The sequence below is a fragment of the Diadema antillarum genome, unplaced genomic scaffold (assembly GCF_040938485.1).
Source record: "Diadema antillarum isolate AM-2024a unplaced genomic scaffold, OU_Dant_1.0 seq00000523_RagTag, whole genome shotgun sequence".
Lineage (NCBI taxonomy): Eukaryota > Metazoa > Echinodermata > Echinoidea > Diadematoida > Diadematidae > Diadema > Diadema antillarum.
This window is the reverse complement of record NW_027271475.1, coordinates 1,825,444-1,843,888: the sequence shown is the minus strand read 5'-3', so window position 1 is coordinate 1,843,888 and position 18,445 is coordinate 1,825,444. Positions and strand designations below refer to the sequence as shown.

Below are 18,445 nucleotides of genomic sequence, written 5' to 3'. Positions count from 1 at the left end.
TTGCTAGGGTTTTCAGGCGGGAGAATCTCCAAAATCAGAAGGTGCTTTGGGTTGGAGTCTTTGTTATGATGTCCAATTCTATTTCGTCATTCCTTGTTATATTGATAAGAAGAGAGATACATAATTGCAAACACATGGAGATGCACGAAGAGAAATTGAACAAAGTTTGATAAAGCAAATCTCAAAATTACCTGACTGGTCATGTCCGGGTAATAATCTGACTTATGAATTTGTTATGAGCTGTACTCGGAGATTATACTATATCAAAGTGATAAAGTCGGCTTTCCAGGAGAGTATGGTTTCAATCATCTTCACAACTCAACTCTCTTATTTACTTTTTAACAATGTCTGAAAAGGAATGATTTCAGTCTTACTGGGTTTTTTTTAATAATCAGGTGAAATTTTATTTCATTTCATCAATATGTGGGGGCGCTGTGGCATAGTGGATAACAGTGCCGTAAACGGCACTGGTGGATAAGACTCTCGACTCCCAATCGGAGGACCCGAGTTCGAGTCCCGCCCAGTGCTTACGTCCTTGGACAAGATGTTTTCCCCACCACGTCCCTCTCGACCCAGGCGTATAAATGGGTACCTGGCAAATGGGGTAATAATAATGACAGGGCCCTCTGGTAGAGCAGTGGCAACACAGAAGAGGCTACCCTGGGTAAATAAGACCTTATTATCATCATTATTAATAATCATAAAATTCCCGATATTATGTTAGGCTTCAAAACGAATAATGCTGAGACATAGTAGTCTGGCTTCCAGACCCTTTGCTCGTATTATTTTGCTATCTAAAAATGATTGACCCCCGCAACGTCGCAAGCTGTAGCAGGTTTAGGTGGTTTTTGTCCTCCTTCGCCGCAGAGAGCGCGTTTTGTAAAAAGGAATCCAGTTGGCAAAGGGTCTGGAAACCAGACTAGAGAGATGGCGGCATCGAAATTCAACAACAGCAACAACAGTCGAACCCTGGAGATCATCAAAGGCGCCTGAGGAATTCTTTCGTGCATTCATATTAAAGGCCATTAACAGCTCGTATTCATAATCACAGCCAGTTGGAACTCCAGCTCTTGAACTCCCCTGTGTGGCTCAAGCAATTGCTACTTTTTAGCCACATAGGGCGTTTGCTAAACAATTAAACTCATGAAATCAACGATCTATCACTTTATTGATTGATCAATCAATTCACAGGGTTTACGGTTTGAACGACAAATCCTTGCTCCCATTTCCTTTTCATATACCGATTATAGTACCGAATGATACAGGAGGTTACCGTACATTCATTTCATGAAAGAAACAAAAATTGCCGAAAATTTCTGCCAGCGAGCTGCTCCCCACAGCGACTGCGCCCGACTGTTTAGCAAAAACCTTCTTTTGGTATTTCCAACTCGTCAGCCACTGAGGTGGGAAGCCACCTCCTCGAATTCTCGGTGACACTAAGCATCCTTGCGATGAGAAATAAATCATGGTGGCTGCTCGACTTTCCCCAACAAAACAAAAATATATGCCTTTTCACAAAATGCATTCTGACCCGTCTGACACAATAAGAGCTCAGCTAGCAGCAGACATTGTCACCGGCCCTACGACGATTCAACTATGGAGCTACTACACTTCTTCATGGTTCAACGGCCATTGTCAAAGTTGTCAACGCTGACTATGTCTTGAGCAAATTAAAGCTATAAAGACTCAAGGGCATCAGTCGATGGGGCTCAATCTCATGGTGGTTTGACTATCTTTGCGTGACGAACCTATGTTTCATAGCTCCTTTTCTAGTTTGTCGACAGCAAAATCTGAGGGACTCTGAACCAGGAGGGAAAAAATTAAAAACTTCGACTTGTCGACTTGCATGACAATATAGGCCTACCCTGCGTGACTAGACACCGAGCTGAAAGTGCCTTCAGACGAAACGGACAGGTTGTCTAACGAGCCGAACTTTCAGAACGTGTTGATAATTAGCTATACAATAAATGAGACGCAATTAGTAATCGTGTTTAAATGATTAGTAAAAGGTTATCCGAGATATGACAAAAGCGACGCTTCACGAGAACGCATAGGTGGAAACAGGCGCAAGGTTATATCAAGCTCGCTATACACCTGAAAGGACGAGATATTTTGATCCGTGGCTGAGTGCTGGATGGTCTCGTTTATCCATGTCTAGAAAATTGATAGAATAAACTGTTTTACAAGAGGGTTCCTCGTTGGCAGCGGAATCGGTTAGCTTGAGTCGGATATCGAAAGACGATCGAGGATACGGATCGAGAAGAAGACACCTGTAAGGTAATAAAAAAATCGGATTCATTGACTCTCACATTATATCTAATTGAGTGTACTTGGTACAATTTGACCAATATAATATATCTGTATCATAATGTGTATCAAAGTATAATGTATGGCAATGTATGCACGTGAAATGAGAAGTATGGGGGAATCTCCTGTGTATATGGGACAGACGAGTATGTACTAGTTATAGGAAGACAAGTTATAATGTCTATTAAGTGCAGTTCTCAAGTGAGAATGATGTCTGATTCGAGACGCACACGATTAGCCACAATGGTTAATTAAGTGGAAGGAATCCAAAGAAGTGGAACTCTGTTTCATTTTCTCCTTTGACTATATAGATACGGATTTACATTAGTTGATGTCGAAAGCCTTGCCGTGTCTGCACTGAGGCCTCCAAAAAGCTCTGTTGTTCGTGTATAGGCAGGATGTTTTCCCTAAGAGTTGGCAGTGAAGTTGCAATTCATAAGGTTTACTCTCAGAGAGTCTATACGTACCCCTTGAGGAGGCCTTCCCTGACCGCGATGTCCCTGTTTCAACTATGTATACTATAGTTATTATCATTATTATTGACATTATTATTATCATTATTATTATTAGTAGTAGTAGTAGTAGTAGTAGTAGTAGTGGAAGTATATGTATATATATATATATATATATATATATATATATATATAATTAAACAATAATAATGCATATGTCATGTAATATGTTTATGTAGGCTTATAAGGTATACTACTCATAAACATTCACATACTTTCCAACTCTCTTTATACATCCGATAATAATTTATTGACATTTATTAGTTAAATGTCTAGATGTATAATAGTTTCGATTACAACACAATGCCCCTTCTCTTGTCCCTTTCTGTCTCTGTGTCCTTATCCTCCTATCTATCATTAGGCTGTGAAAGCTCTGGTTTTGTAGGTCTATATACGTGGTTGCCATGGATATCTTGGGGTTTGCCAAGCAGTCCACGGTGGTACACGTGTGGCTGTGGTGCATCTTTCTGCTTAGTGCCATCGTGGTTGTCACGCTCCAATTTCTCTCTCTCCCGCTGTGGCCGCTGACCAAACGATGGTATCGCAATGTCAACAGCTTTCTCATCCATTTCTTTTGGATGCGTGAGTATAGTGATGGCCTATATACAGTTACCAAGGTGTGATTGGTCGCCAGGGAGTTATATTTTCCCTCGTGATCATATCATATTTTCCCTTTGGAAAACATAACTCCCTGGCAGTCCAAAGGATGTTATATTCCACCCCGTGCAGTCAATATCTCTAAACTATAGCATACACGTTTATGTGAGATGAGCGATCATGAGACGTGCATGCATACACATCACAATCTCATACACCCCACTCTTTTATATCACATCGATGTGATCTCAAGTTGAAATCATAATCAATTCTAAGATATAAATGATTTTAGTTGCTAGAATATATAGTATAAATATGAAGAGTTTGTTCGCAAAAACCGATAAGTCCATATTTGCCAAATGGAGATATTTGCGATTTAAGGTCAAGAAAAATAAAGAGAATAATAAGAAATGTTTTGCTTCTTTTGACCATAACTTCAAAAATGTACCTTTATGTAGTGACCAATATATCATTTAAAAGTTATTATTTTGTACTTTATGACAGAGACCGTACTTTAAAATCTTCAAAAATGGACTTATCGTTTTTGCGAACAAACTCTTCATATATAATTATATTATAATATTATAATGTATTATGTACAAAATATGTATAATTTTATATATGATTCATCGTATTGTTTTACTCTTTAGGTTTACGTTAATTATATTGCTTTATCAAAGCCACCGTGCGCATGGTATAGAGTTGCAATCTAAAGTAAAATCTATCATATCTATCTATCTATAGGGGTGCTGAGGAGCGATCCACTCACCTCATTTATTGAGCTTGATTCTGCTTTGTTTCCTTTTTTCTAATTTTATGTGGCTTGTTTATAGAGTACACGTGGTTAGCTGAATTTTGGTCGGGATCTACCTTCACCATATACGCCAGAACGGAGGACCTGCGGTTCGCCGGCAAGGAGAACGTGGTACTCGTGTGCAACCACCGTTCCGACGTCGACTGGATAGTCACTTGGCAGCTAGCAGCAAGATTCGGCCTCATGTCAGTGAGTATAGGCCTATGAATACGTCGCACACTACGGCTTTCTTATACCCATTATTCATATGATAATACAGCTTTGCACGCTATTTGTATCAACACCAACATAAAAGTATAACATTAGCGTAACCAAGAAGGGTTTTTAATGAAAATTTCATAAGATTTGTTTTTACAAAGATATGGAATATGTTCGTATTTTGGGAATATATACATAATATGAATGTGTTATAAATATGAGAGTATTATTATAAACAGAAAACCAAGGTATAGAGTGCTACTTTGAATGACCCCTTTTTTCTTGATGAAATTCATTTCGTCTTTGTCCTTTATTCTTTAGTTTGTTTTTTTTTACTTATTATTTCACTCTTTCTAGCTCACTTTGGATATGCTCTTGATCTACTTTATACTTCTTTTATATAGGGTGGCAAAGCAGTGATGAAGGATGAACTGAAGTACGTTCCTCTCATGGGTTGGTCCTTCTACCTGGCCGAGCAGATCTTTGTCAAGCGGAACTTCGCCAGGGATCGCGAGCTGCTTCTAAAGCAGCTGAGGAACGTGGCCAGTTTCCACTTCAATACCACGGTAAGAGAAACGCTGGCCGTATTCCCACAAGATAGTAATGATAATAGTACAAACAATTTCTATAGCGCCATTCTCCACTCCTGACTAAAATGCTCAAGATAAGTAACAAACAACTGAGATTAGAAACGTGTTTTGAGCCTTCCATACCATTGAGTTATGTTGCGCAGAGCGAGGTGGTATCAGGGGCGGATTCAGGAATTCTGTAAAGGGGGGGGGGGTGCAACTAATATTTCTCGCGCCACTTCCGGGTTTAATTTCATCGTTTTCTTTCTTTTGTTTTTAACGAAAAATAACGGGGGGAGAAGGGCGTGCGCCGGTTGCACCCCCTGTGGATCCCCCCCCCCCACTGGATATAGCTTCCCCTGAGCGGAAGGAGTTATCACATAGTCCCAGGTCCTGAACAAGAAAAGGAAATTAACTGATGGGATGACTGGACTCATTGTCAGTTATGTGTTGATGATTAACACATCTGTTTGGGTCATGTCACGTTGAGAAATATCTGATAACTATACAATAGTTAGTGCATATACTTAGGCCCTATACATAGTGACCACGTACAAAGTACTGGAGTGGACGTCATGAGTCCGGCACCTATACGAGTTACACGGTCCCACAAGTTACCCGCGAGTCATACAGCCCATGAGCTCGACACTAGTCAAATAAGGTCCATAATTCCGAAACTATATTGGCAAACAAGGCCCACGAGTCCGACACAGGGCAAAAGGGGCTATGGGGTTATCGAAATCATCTGTATACTAAACATTGTTATGTCAGGGAATTTCCCTTTGAACCAACTATTATTTCAATCAATATGAGAGATAGGCCTAAGCAATAACAACAGCAAATTATTAACATCCAATTCCACTATGTGGACCTATTATTTTTGCCCAAACAAAAAGTGCATCTACAGATCATATTAAACGGTACAATTATTTTGTCACGCACGCATACTGAAACGAATTTTGAAAAGTAGGCCCTATAGAGATACATGCTTCCATAACGTGACAAGAACACCGCTTTGACTGTTTCTATGCCAGATGTTCAGCCCTGTTAAATTCTCAACTACCTTGCTCAGTAATCTCACCTATATAGGCCTATATATTACATAGAAAAGTATTGTCGCATCATATAACGTCTTAAAGGGCGTGTACAGTTCTGGTCGATGTGAGGATTTAGCTTTTAACGTTTTGCGGGATAATCATTCAGAAACCACTGTATGAGATGTCAAAGAGCATGCAATTCTAAGGGGTATCAAAAGTTTATTTGATGAAAATCGGTGTTGAAATGGCTGAGATATCCAAAAACAAGGTGAAACAAAGAGATCCTAATAAAAGGCGTGGCCTGTAGTCTTTTATTATCATCACTTTTTTTCATATCTCAGCCATTTGAAAACCAATTAATTTTCATCAAATAAACGTTGAATCCTTCTTAAAATATTACATGCTCTTTCATAATATTTCATTAGAAGTTTCTCAGTATCTCACTTAGGAATGTTCAAAAAAAGAATCTCCACCTAAACCAGTACTGTACTACAGTCCCTTTAAACCTCTGTCGTTTGCTTATTGTTCTTGTTCCGATCAAGAAAGTCTGACCGTGATCTAGTAATACTAGTACTTCGCGCACTCACTCCAATGGCTTCCTGTTAATGCTGTTGCTAATATTTTCTTGGTGTTGCATAAGATCCCCTATCTGATTTCGGCTCAGACGCCAATTCTATTCAAATTCTATGACAATAGGCCCAACGCGACATCTTCGCTCACGATAATTGCAGCAACATGCTCTCTAAAAAAATCGAGTGAAAATATTCACACCTAATAGAGTGAATACAAACAAGAGTGAATTTAGAGTGAAATTGAGCGAATTTTGGGTGAAAATGTTCATTTTCACTCGTTTTAGAGTGACCTCAGGGATCACTCCAAAATCTTCGAGTGATCCCTTTGAGGTCACTCCAAAATGAGTGAAAATGAACATTTTCACTCAAAATTCACTCCAATTTCACTCTAAATTCACTCTTTTTTTGTATTCACTCTTTTAAGAGTGAATATTTTCACTCGATTTTTTTAGAGAGTGAATGAAACTATTAACGCGTGACACTCATTTTGCTCATGGAGCATTCATGGGCCGCTCACTCTGCAGAACAATCTCACGTCACCCCTATACCCCACGCGAGATCGAGCATCTTCATAGGAAGCATGTACATCCTCCCTTTAAAACACTGAGGTGTTCTAGATGCATTTAATACCTCCAAGTATTTTCTGTTCTATATATTTTTGTGTCCTCACCCTCTCTATACGTGTGTGCGTGTGTGGATGGGTGTGTGTGCTTTTTCGGATTTTGTTCAGTTTTGCATGCTCTCTCTGCATATGTCTATAAATCAAAGCATGCTTGAGCGCTTACATGTAAACTGGAATTATGATCATTTTCATTGTGGTTTTATTATTCAAGGTCTGACAATATATTTGCCTGTGTTTGGGACGTGACGAGTTTCCCATCAAATACGTGCCCGTCGGCGAGATCATGACCTTTGAATGGCAAGATAGTGTGATAAAGACGAACTTTTTAATGGGAAGAAGAATATGTATCAGGATATCATCTTGGTATCATAATAATTGCCAGATTGTATTCAACGGCGCTTGATTTGGCAGAGAGGGAATGGCCTTGTTTTCTTGTTATCACAGTATTGATGAAGAAATGGGCCAGCCTGTTTCTCTCTGAATTGTGATGAGGATAAAAGCAAATCTAAAAAAGGGGATGGTTTGTGTGTGTGTGTGTGTGTGCGTGTGTGTGTGTGTGTATGTGTGTGTGTGTGTGTGTGTTTGTGTGTGTGTGTGTGTGTGTGTGTTTGTGTGTGTGTGAGTGTCGGATGTGTTGCTCTGTTTTTTGTCTCGTTTTGTGTGTGTTTTTTTTTTATTGAATCATATCAGGCAAAGCGCTGAAAAGGGAGAAGTTTTTTTTTTTTTTTTTTATTTGTTGCTGTGTACTTCTTCCCGTAGGCCACATCATTCTGTGTCGCGTATAACATAATAGGGCTACACTGCATAAAGAAATACTGTACTGCGCCTGGCGGCCTTATAGATACCAAGTATATTTTACAGGAGCTTTGGGTACATTATGAAGCTATACCGCTGTATGATAAATAGATCCATGGGCATATCATGTTCTGTATGATATGCCCCCATTGTCCATTTCCGGAATAGAAACAACATTTACAACAACAACAACAACAACAACAACAACAACAACAACAACAACAACAACAACAACAACAACAACAACAACAACAACTATAACTACAACTATATACATTGACAACGACGACAACGCAGGAACCTCAAAACCATGACAACCGGTCAGCTTGTGTACATATTATATACGATTGTATCTTTCCCTCCCTCTCTTGTTGTTCTCTGTATACTCCACTTACTCTATCCCCCTCTGTTTGTCTGAAGTATGTCAGTCTGGTTGTGTGTCTGTCTACAGAAAAAAGAAAAGAGGAGTGCAGAGAGTGGCTAGAGTCGTTCATGCCTGTAAACATGAGCGTCTATGATTTCCATGTGAGTATAGGCTTTTTCCTCAGTGTTTGCACTATGCAACAATAAATTTACATGATGCCACCAGGCCACGATAGGACAAAATGAAATAGGACTTGGATACTGATAACACATTGAATACATTATTCTCAACTGGTCATACCCCGGTCTATCACAAGAAGCAATTGCAAGTGCTGTTTAGATGCTTCTGATGACAATATATAGTAAAATTCTCGATATAGATAAATTTTATAGATTTTTAATATTCTTGTTCCTGGTGGAGATCACATCTATACCTTATAAAGGGCGGCAATATGCAATGAAACAAAACTCAAAAGAGCAGTATAAAGATAACAATGACGATTAAAGTAATAACAATGATAATAATAATAATAATAATAATAATAAAATAATAATAATAATAATAATAATAATAATAGCATATGAACAGAATTGTTTCATTTCCTGGTCAGGTTCTCCTCACACATTCTCGCTATGTGCCTGACTAATTTATATACATTCACATGTTATGTTTGTAGATGATCTGTGTTTCAGAATGAGACACATTTTGTCGAGGAAACCGCCTTCCTCAAAGCCAGTTAGGTAAGTTCATCAAGTCTCTTTGGTAGATTTATACTACTATATAAGTAAATTGTTTATCTTGTTTGTACAAGATGTTTCTTAGGGAAATCCACACACATTGGCAGATCACACTCGTCCTAAAAACCGGAAAGAAATAGACGGTGACATTCAAATAAGTTCGAGGTACCAATCAGGAAAACCAATTTAGTACAATAACTCTTTCTTCCCACGAACCACAAGGACGTGGAACAGGTAGTGGAAAATGAGTCCAACCTCTGCCGCTACCTACTTTGCACATCGGGCAGCTCTAAAAAAAAAAAGAGGAATTATGTTTTTCTTCTCTAGAATTAATAATAATCTTTTTTTTTTTCTGGTCAAAATTTTTTCAGGAGAGTAATCGTACAATACCTCCAACATAATTATAGCTATAGAAATGGTTTTTGAAAATGATTGAGGTCCCAAACCATGTACTTGGTATATACACCTTTAAACTTCGTTTGTGGTCTTTTGGAGGATCACTATACAAGTACCATGCATGCATGGTCCTCTCAAGTACCTCGAGGAGGCTTGGCGGAGTCCCCATGGGTTGATCCATCCTTGCGGGGGCGGGGGGGGGGGGGGGGGGGGGTGGGGGGTGGGAGGGAGTGATCAGCGTTGCCAGGTCCAAACAGAACAAAATCACCAAAAGGCATGAGAAAAATCACCAAAAGCCATAAAAAATCACCCAATTAAGAAAAGCATATTTAAGACTTCGATTTCAAGACTAAATGATGTCAATAAATCTTTATCAAACACTCTGCGCGAGTCTTGGTGTATTACGTTTAGTCACACACACAATGCGAAATGTGTACAATGTGTATGGATACTGAGTATACGAGTGTTTGTGTGTGTGATTCAGTTCTCGAATATGGTACCTGATAGGAGTGTGGTTGCGAGGCTCTCGTCAACTGAGTAGCCTGTATGATAATACAGTCCTGTGCTGAAAGAGGAGTAAGATTAGGCCTATTGTGTATTTTGTACATCATAATCAGCCTGTCATTTTCTTTGCGCTGTTCCAGAGTGGTCCAATCAAGTTCTTGTAGCATGTTGGTGACACTCGAGATGTTATGGTAGCGATTTAAAGTGAACCGTGCAGGTCTTCTCTGGACCATTTCCACTTGGTGGATTAGGTTCTTGGAAGATGGGTCCCAAACTGTGGAAGCATACTCAACAATTGGTCGATCCAACGTTTTGTAATCTGTGGCTTTAACATCTGAAGATTTTATGCGAAGATTGCGTCTTAGAAATGCAAGAACGTTATTGGCTTTATTGACAGTATTGTTGATGTGTTGGGTCCACTTCAAATCAGAAGTGATGGTTACACCCAAGTACTTCACGGATTCAACAGATTCAAGAGGGGCGTTATTCAGATGATATACGTGTTGCACCGTTCTTCTTTTCCTGGATATTGTCAAAACCCTACACTTATCTGTGTTCAAATCCATCATCCATTTTTTCGGTCCTCTTGAAGATTTTGCGTATGATGTTGATTGTCAATGGTCATGTAGGAAATTGCATCATCGGCAAAAGGCGAACCTTTGACGCTAGACCATCAGGCAAGTCATTAATGTAAAGCAGAAAGAGGCAAGGCCCAAGAACAGATCCTTGGGGCACTCCAGATCCTCCCGCTATTGGAGAAGATTAAATACCATCCAAAACGAGCCTCTGACTTCTTCCATTGAGAAAACTTTGAATCCATTTCAGATTTTTCCCCCTGATACCGTAGTAGTCCAGTTTACGTAAAAGCCGCTCATGTCCAACGTTGTCAAAAGCTTTTGAAAAATCCATGATTATATAACATCCGTTTGACCCCCTTCATCCAAGTTCCTGTGTAGATCGCTTGTGAAACCAAGTAATTGTTGTTCACATGACATGTTCTTACGGAAGCCATATTGCAGGGGGAAAATCATGTTATTTTCGTCCCCGTGCTTCATAATTTTGCTGGCTAAAACATGTTCCATTAGTCTGCAGCAAATACATGTCAGCGAAATGGGGCGGTAGTTTACAGGAGTACCTTTCTTGTAGACTGGCACAACAGTTGCTTCAATCCAATCATTTGGTATTTCATTTAATTCATATGACAACAGGAATATTATTGCAAAGACTTGGAGCCAGAATTTTGCCAGCTGCTCCAAGATTCGTGGAGTTATACCATCCGGTCCAGGGGCCTTGTATATCTTCAAACCACAAAGCAACTTCTCTATACACCCTTTCATGTAAACACAATATCCTCCATTTCTTCAAAGCCTGAGGTTTCCGGTAGTAAGTCATTCGTTATGGGAGTTTCCTTGGTGAACACACTTTTTAACTGTTGGTTCAATGCCCCAGCTTTTGCAATCGGATCAATGATCATAATACCATCACTTTTCAGTTCTCTTATTCCTGTATTATCAGTCCTGTTGTGTTTGTTGAAACCCCAAAATCTCTTCATACTCTCAAATTCTGTGGTATCTTCATCGATGGAAAAATGAGATTCCACATAATTCCAATAAATCCTCCTTAGCTCTTGTTGCAGTGATTTCTTAATTGCTTTCAACTCTTCCTCCAATTGAAAAGGGACTACCCCGTGGTTTCTCAATGTCATGTTCCGACTTTTTTTTTTTGTTGTTCAACTTATCTCTCCTTTTGATCAACCTTTTAATCTTCTTTGTAATCCAAGGTATGTCATTCTTTTTGGATGTCATCTTATGTGGAACAAACTCTGTCATTCCCTTCTCTATTCCATTCTTGAATATAACCCAAGCCTCATTCACTGAGCAGAAGTCAAGCTTATCTTCAATTTTCTTGCCTACACCTTGCATGAAATCAGCAAATTTCTCCCAATCCGCTTTGCTGTAGATGTTGATTTTCCTTCTTACTAGCTTCTGGCGAGTTGGACAACCAGCAATGGTGAGAAGTGGGCAATCATGATCTGAAATGCCTGGTTAAACTGAGACATCAATGACTAACGTTGAATTATTTACTAGGAACAGATCAAGGACGTTTTCTTTCCTGGTTGTTTCCGTAACTACCTGTATGTACCTGCGTTAACCCATGGTCATCAAGCATAGAACCAAAAGCATGATGAAGCGCTGGGTGATGAAAATGCTTTCACCTGTTCGTTCGTTTGTCCGTGTGCAAAATGACTCAAAAAATAGTTAACGGATTGGGATGAAACTTGCAGGAAAGGTTGAAAATGACACAAGTAACAAACGATTACCTTTTGGTAGTGATCCGATAATTTTGGGGGAATTTATGAAGGATTTTTGACATTTGCTTCGCGAACACGAGCCGCGAACACGAGCCGGACGCGATTTTTTTTTCCCGAATCGCTGGCAAATTGCATCGCATAGTGTATTGCCATAAATTGCGCATTAATGGCTCAAACTATAGGATCGTACCAGGTGGGAATAAAATACAAAAAGAAATTCTTCATAGGAATTATGTAGACTTTAGAGATATAGCATGTCATGGGAACTTACATTCTTAGATTATTCCTTGAGACTATGTAATATTGGCTCGCCAAGTATATGATATCGCACCTCTTTTCCGTGTTTTGTATTTCAGACTGTCATATTTTGTGAGGGGACACGATACACCAAGGAGAAATATGAGAAGAGTCAAGCGTTTGCCAAAGAGAGAGGAATTCCTGGATTGAGGCATCACCTCCTACCAAGGACTAGGGGGTTCGCAACATGTATTGAAGCGTACAGGAACAAAGGTGGGAGTGTGAGACCCTGCATGCGTGCGACCCAAAAACTATAACTTGTATTGCATGATATCAAAGCAATAGCAATTACACATTGCGAGAGCGACTGTACCAGCAACCAATCAGCTTTTGCTATTTTTGCTTGTTGCCATGGAAACCGAACTCATTGCATGGGTTTACTGTAGAATCCAGACTACTAGTAGTTCCTCCTCATCGTGTCTCTCAATACAAATGATGCATATAATTATACATCAATGTAACATAATAATTTTTCCGCTTACCACACCCCCACACAGAGTTTTTGTTTGGTTATATGCATGTATATATATATCAGGGCTCCACACTAACTTTTATTTTTGGTGGCCCAAAGGCAAACATCCGTTCTTTTTTGGTGGCCCGATCAGGCCACCAAAGTCTCCATTTCTGAAATTTTGGTGGCCCGATGTGCGTTGTTGGTGGCCCCGGGCCACCGGGCCACCGTTAGTGTCGAGCCCTGTATATATATATATATATATATATATATATATATATATATGATTTTTATTATATATTATATGTACATAATAATCTGTATGTGTGCATTATGTGTGCGTTTTTAACATATGCATATACTAGTACAGATATGTATAATATGCATAGGCCTATATGGTAATTGTTTGAGGGTTTCTGTATTGGCGCTTAATAACTATTTATCTTATTCTTACAATATCAAATGAAAATACCTTAATTATAAGTCTTCTATTTTTCTAATTTTATGTGATGACACCTCTATCTACCGTTTTGTTTATCCCATTTTACTCTTGTTTCTTAGAGTCAATTTGAATGCAGGGTTGCCTTGCTGATTTTATAGAGCAATTTTCTGCAATTTCAACAGACTGTCATCTCTTATATCATTATCTGTTATCTATTATACGTATATCAGCCTGTTGTGATCTCTCTCTCTCCCTCTCTCTACCCCTTTCTCTCAACAGGCTGGCAAATATATGACATGACCATAGCCTACGAAGGGGGGCAGGCTCCATCACTGTCTGATTTAATGCGTGGCAAAAAATATCACTGCCAGGCATGTATAAGGTAATCTGTACAGTTGATTCCTAAATGATTTCTTTCCATAATGTGCATGCACTGGTCTCTTTTGTGTCCATCTTTGTGTATGGATGGAAGATAATTGCATCGAAATATGTTCACCTGTCTAATAATTTTTAGCCTTATTTACTTCTCATGCATCAGTTTTATCCACCTATTTGAATAGTCGTTCATGAATTTATTCAAATATTGATTCATTTCTTATGCTTTTTAATTCCATGACCTCAATCACTCACATATTTTGTTTTTGTTTTTGTTAATCATTCAGGTCATTTTTTGCTCATAATTGACGATTTATTTTGTTTGTTTGTTTGTTTATTTGTTTGTTGTTTATATGCATGTTCCTTGGCTTGTTTCTTTACAGGCGTTTTCCATTAGACAGTGTACCTTTTGACTCTGAAAAGGCTACTGACGATTTCTGCTATCAGCTCTTCCGAGAAAAGGTAAACTAATGTCCCCGGCTGACATGTGATGGTAGGCATGATGAAACGGGGTGATTCCACGAACCCGACCCATGAGTCATATTGCCCATGAGCGCGATATCAAAAAAAAAAAAAAAAAAAAAATCCATGAGTCATAAAGCCCATGAGCTCGACATTACGCAGGCAAACAAGACCCACGAGTCCGACATTTTTATGATCCAAAAAGAAAAAAAAGGCCCATGAGCCCGACATTGACCGTCATAGGCAGTCGAGTCCCACGAATCCGCCGCCAGGCATAAAGGCCCACGTTCTCATTCCACACACAAAAAAAAAGGTTTGAATGAGTTGACATGATTCTTTTGTTTTTATGGATCTATTAGTATAATGACCCCATGTCTTTTAAGAGCAATTTCAGCCCTTCTCTTAGATTTAAAAGGTGTGTACAGTTCTGGTCGAGGTGAAGATTTAGCTTTTAACATTTTTGCGAGATATTCAGAAACCACTCTATGAGATGTCAAAGAGCATGTAGTTCTAAGGGGTATCAAAAGTTTTTTCGATGAAAATCGGTTTTGAAATGGCTGAGATATCCAAAAATAAGGTGAAACAAAGAGACCCTAATAAAGTTGTGGCATGTCGCCTTTTATCATAAGCACTTTTTTGGATATCTTAGCCATTTGAAAACCAATTTTCATCAAATAAACGTTGAATCCTTCTTAAAACTACATGCTTTTTCATATTTCATAAGAGGCTTTTCATTATCTCACTTAGGAATGCTCAAAACATCAATCCCTACCTCGACCAGTACTGTACAGTCCCTTTAAATACCATTGACGTTTCACTGGTGAGATGTATATAAACGACTGTGATCAACAGTTTTTGAATGTCAGGAAAAACTATTTGTTATTGTTATTAAATTGTCGTGATGAAATCCTACTGGTTTCACTTTTCGGACATGTTTGACAAAATTAAAGATCAGTAGTTCACCTCTTGATTATAATCATAGTCCATTTCAAGACAGGTATTGATATAGTCATGATTGAATAAAGCCAAAATTCTGATTTGGACCCATCTTTCGTTAAAAGGATGAAGCCTACAGTTACTTCCTGCAACACGGGACCTTCGAAGGTTACGACCCCGAGCGACCCCTGCAGAATGTTCCCAGACCTCTGTACCTTCTCTTCATCATGATATTCTGGAACGTTGTCATCGGACTGCCAATTCTGTATTATACCTACCAGGCCCTCACTGCGGGCTCATTGCTTACCAAGCTTGTTACTGTGGTCCTGTTCTTTGGTGGTAAGAGGTCGAATCTCATGTTGTTGTTTTATTATTATACTCTCATAGATATATTGATGTTAATGTGCGTTATAGTGATATATATATATATCAAGGCTCCACACTCACTTTTATTTTCGGTGGCCCAAGGCAAACATCCGACCTTTTTTGGTGGCCCGATCAGGCCACCTAATATTTCATTTCTGAAATTTTGGTGACCCAACGTGCGTTTTTGGTGGCCCCGGGCCACCGGGCCACCGTTAGTTTCGAGCCCTGTATATATATATATATATATATATATATATATATATATATATATAATATATATATATATTATATATATATATTATATATATATTACATTTTATATATACATAGCCTACTTTTTTTGGAGGGGGAAATGGCAGTTGTGTGTTGGAGTCGTTGATGTGTTGGAAGGGTTGTGTGGGTGGACTCTACAAAGAAGAAGAATGAAATTGTCAACAATCGCTTAATGTATACCCCATTAAATCGCAAGTAAGATAAAATACCGGTATAGGCCCTGTATTTCAGTATATGTTTGTCTTTAAGGCCTACACATTCATAGATCCATTGTATATACCTTGTGATTTCAATTGTGTATTGTAAAATGATGTGTTGATGGGTTCATTCCCCCCCCCCCCCCCCCCAGCCACACTGTCCTTTATACATGTTATAGGTGACTGTGGCAAAATAGAAGGTCCTATAACTCTATCAAATTTTCTCCACGATGATTATATATAGGCTCGTACTACATGATCTATTTTCGTCAGTTTTAACCTCAGTTAAAGTTTGAAATGTGAAGTAGATTTTATTTTTGTTCATTTTGTTAAAGATGAAGAAATTAGATGTTTTGCTGCCTTCGATGTACAGTTCTGATAGGCTGTTCTGCCCCTCAGGTCGTCGACAAATTATCCTCAGCCACTTGCCTTATACAGAGTATACAAGCTTCCTCAAGACCACATTCTCTGATGAAAGCAGTAGACATATCATTATTGTTATTTCAATGATAAATGATTATTGTTATCGTTATATCATCATTTTCATTTTCAGAAGCTATGCTTTAGAGTCTTGTAAGCTATCTCCCAAGAGAGAGATTGTCCAGGCCCTCACGTAATAATTATGAACATTCATTATGTGAAACTCCCAAATAAGGCAAATAGAAACTAAACTTTTCCCCCTTTCTCTTTCGATCTTTCTCACATCACCAGTGGTGCAAATTGCTAAGTACATATTTCTGCAGTCAAACCCCAAAACATCCTACGGACTGAAATAGCACAGGCAAGGGAAAATGCATCCATGGACGACTTTAGAATAAGAAAGAAATTATCAACCTCCCAAGTTTTTCTCCACGAATGGTTCCGTATTCATGATATCCGTCGTGTCTTTTTAATTACTTTATTTTTCAATTATATTCTTATAGGTTTGTGTTTCTTCAGTTTGTCTCCCTCTAACCCTGAGCCTTCACCCCTCTGAATAATATCTTTCTTTCATATATTCTTATAGTTGGACTAGGTATATTGATACAAACAGGTTTTGGTATACTGTTATTATATCTGATTGTATATTGGGTCGTGGCAAACGTTATCATAACAGGAATTTATCGCATTAGTAGTCAGTATTTTGTGAATATGCGGGTATCGTATGGTTGGTATTATAGATGGACTGATTTATTGGGAATTCTTAGAGTTCATTCTATGAAATTATATTTGATGTATGATAAAGAGTAAATTATGTCTTTCATGCCAGTATACAATGACATACGTAATTATTTTAGGGATTTGCTTATAGCACAATGTATATCAATTGTGTTGAGGTTTATTTTGTAGTGGTGCTGTTTGCTTTGCATACTAATTATACATTTTACTTGTAAGAAGTTAACTTTGCTCAACATTTTCCACTTTCTGTCTTCAGGGCAACACATTTACCATTGAGGAATAATAATTTTACACTCTTAATCTTGATCTGTAAAGCAGATCCCATAGATAGTTAAATTTTTTATTGTAATATCTGATGTATAATATAGCAACGAGAAACCCTGGTTCAGAAGAAAGGTATCTACCCAGGGGCGGATCCAGGTATTCCGCAAAGAGGGACGCGTTTAAAAAGAATCAAAGGGGGGCGCACGCACCCCTCCCCATTTTTTCCTTTTTATTTCTTTTGTTTCAACAAAAAATAAAAGGGGGGCGTGCGCCAGGTGCTGTCCTCCTGGACAAGGATCATCTGTCTACTTATACGTATGAAATTGACCCCTAATGTGTCCACTGTCTCAAGATGCCATCTCTAGAGCCAGATTTTTTTCCATGAGATGATATCAGTATGTAACATTAATTTGTCAATGCAGCAAAAGGACTATACAATCCACAAACGTGATTTTGATTTCCTTGAACCTATGCAGTTGATAAGGAATTCGCATTCACATGGATGTGTAAATTTAGCTGCCGTCCATGTAATGATTATGAGCAAAGCTTTTTGTGTTTTTTGTGCTAAATCATTATTTGTGGTCTTATGTGAAACTAGATAAATGCACATCTTAATCTCTGTGCGTTAATACTCTAATGCCTTCATTCAATGTTAAACTGGTATGATTATTATAAAGTCATGTAAATAAGTGTGTAACTTTTGGGATAGCTCTTTTTAACCTCAGCCCCTGGCTCGTCACTTTTGTTTAGCCTATAAAATACAGTCTGATTAAATATGGCTTTGACATTTGCCTTTGGTTCTCTCCAGGGATGATGTTCGTTATTTTAAAGGTTCGATAATGATCCGAAAATGACATAAAGTTCGTTTTTCCGAAGGTCTGTCATTCCG

At 38.6% G+C, this 18,445-nt stretch overlaps 1 protein-coding gene across 1 annotated transcript; it reads left to right on the top strand.

The window, feature by feature from the left end:
- Positions 1-3,223: 3,223 nt before the first annotated feature.
- LOC139734366 (1-acyl-sn-glycerol-3-phosphate acyltransferase delta-like) lies at positions 3,224-16,910 on the top strand. The gene is made up of 8 exons (XM_071645158.1): positions 3,224-3,401; positions 4,250-4,419; positions 4,833-4,994; positions 12,692-12,845; positions 13,805-13,907; positions 14,284-14,362; positions 15,424-15,637; positions 16,846-16,910. The coding sequence occupies exons 1-8, from the start codon at positions 3,224-3,226 to the stop codon at positions 16,908-16,910; spliced, it is 1,125 nt and encodes a 374-aa protein (XP_071501259.1).
- Positions 16,911-18,445: the final 1,535 nt, after the last annotated feature.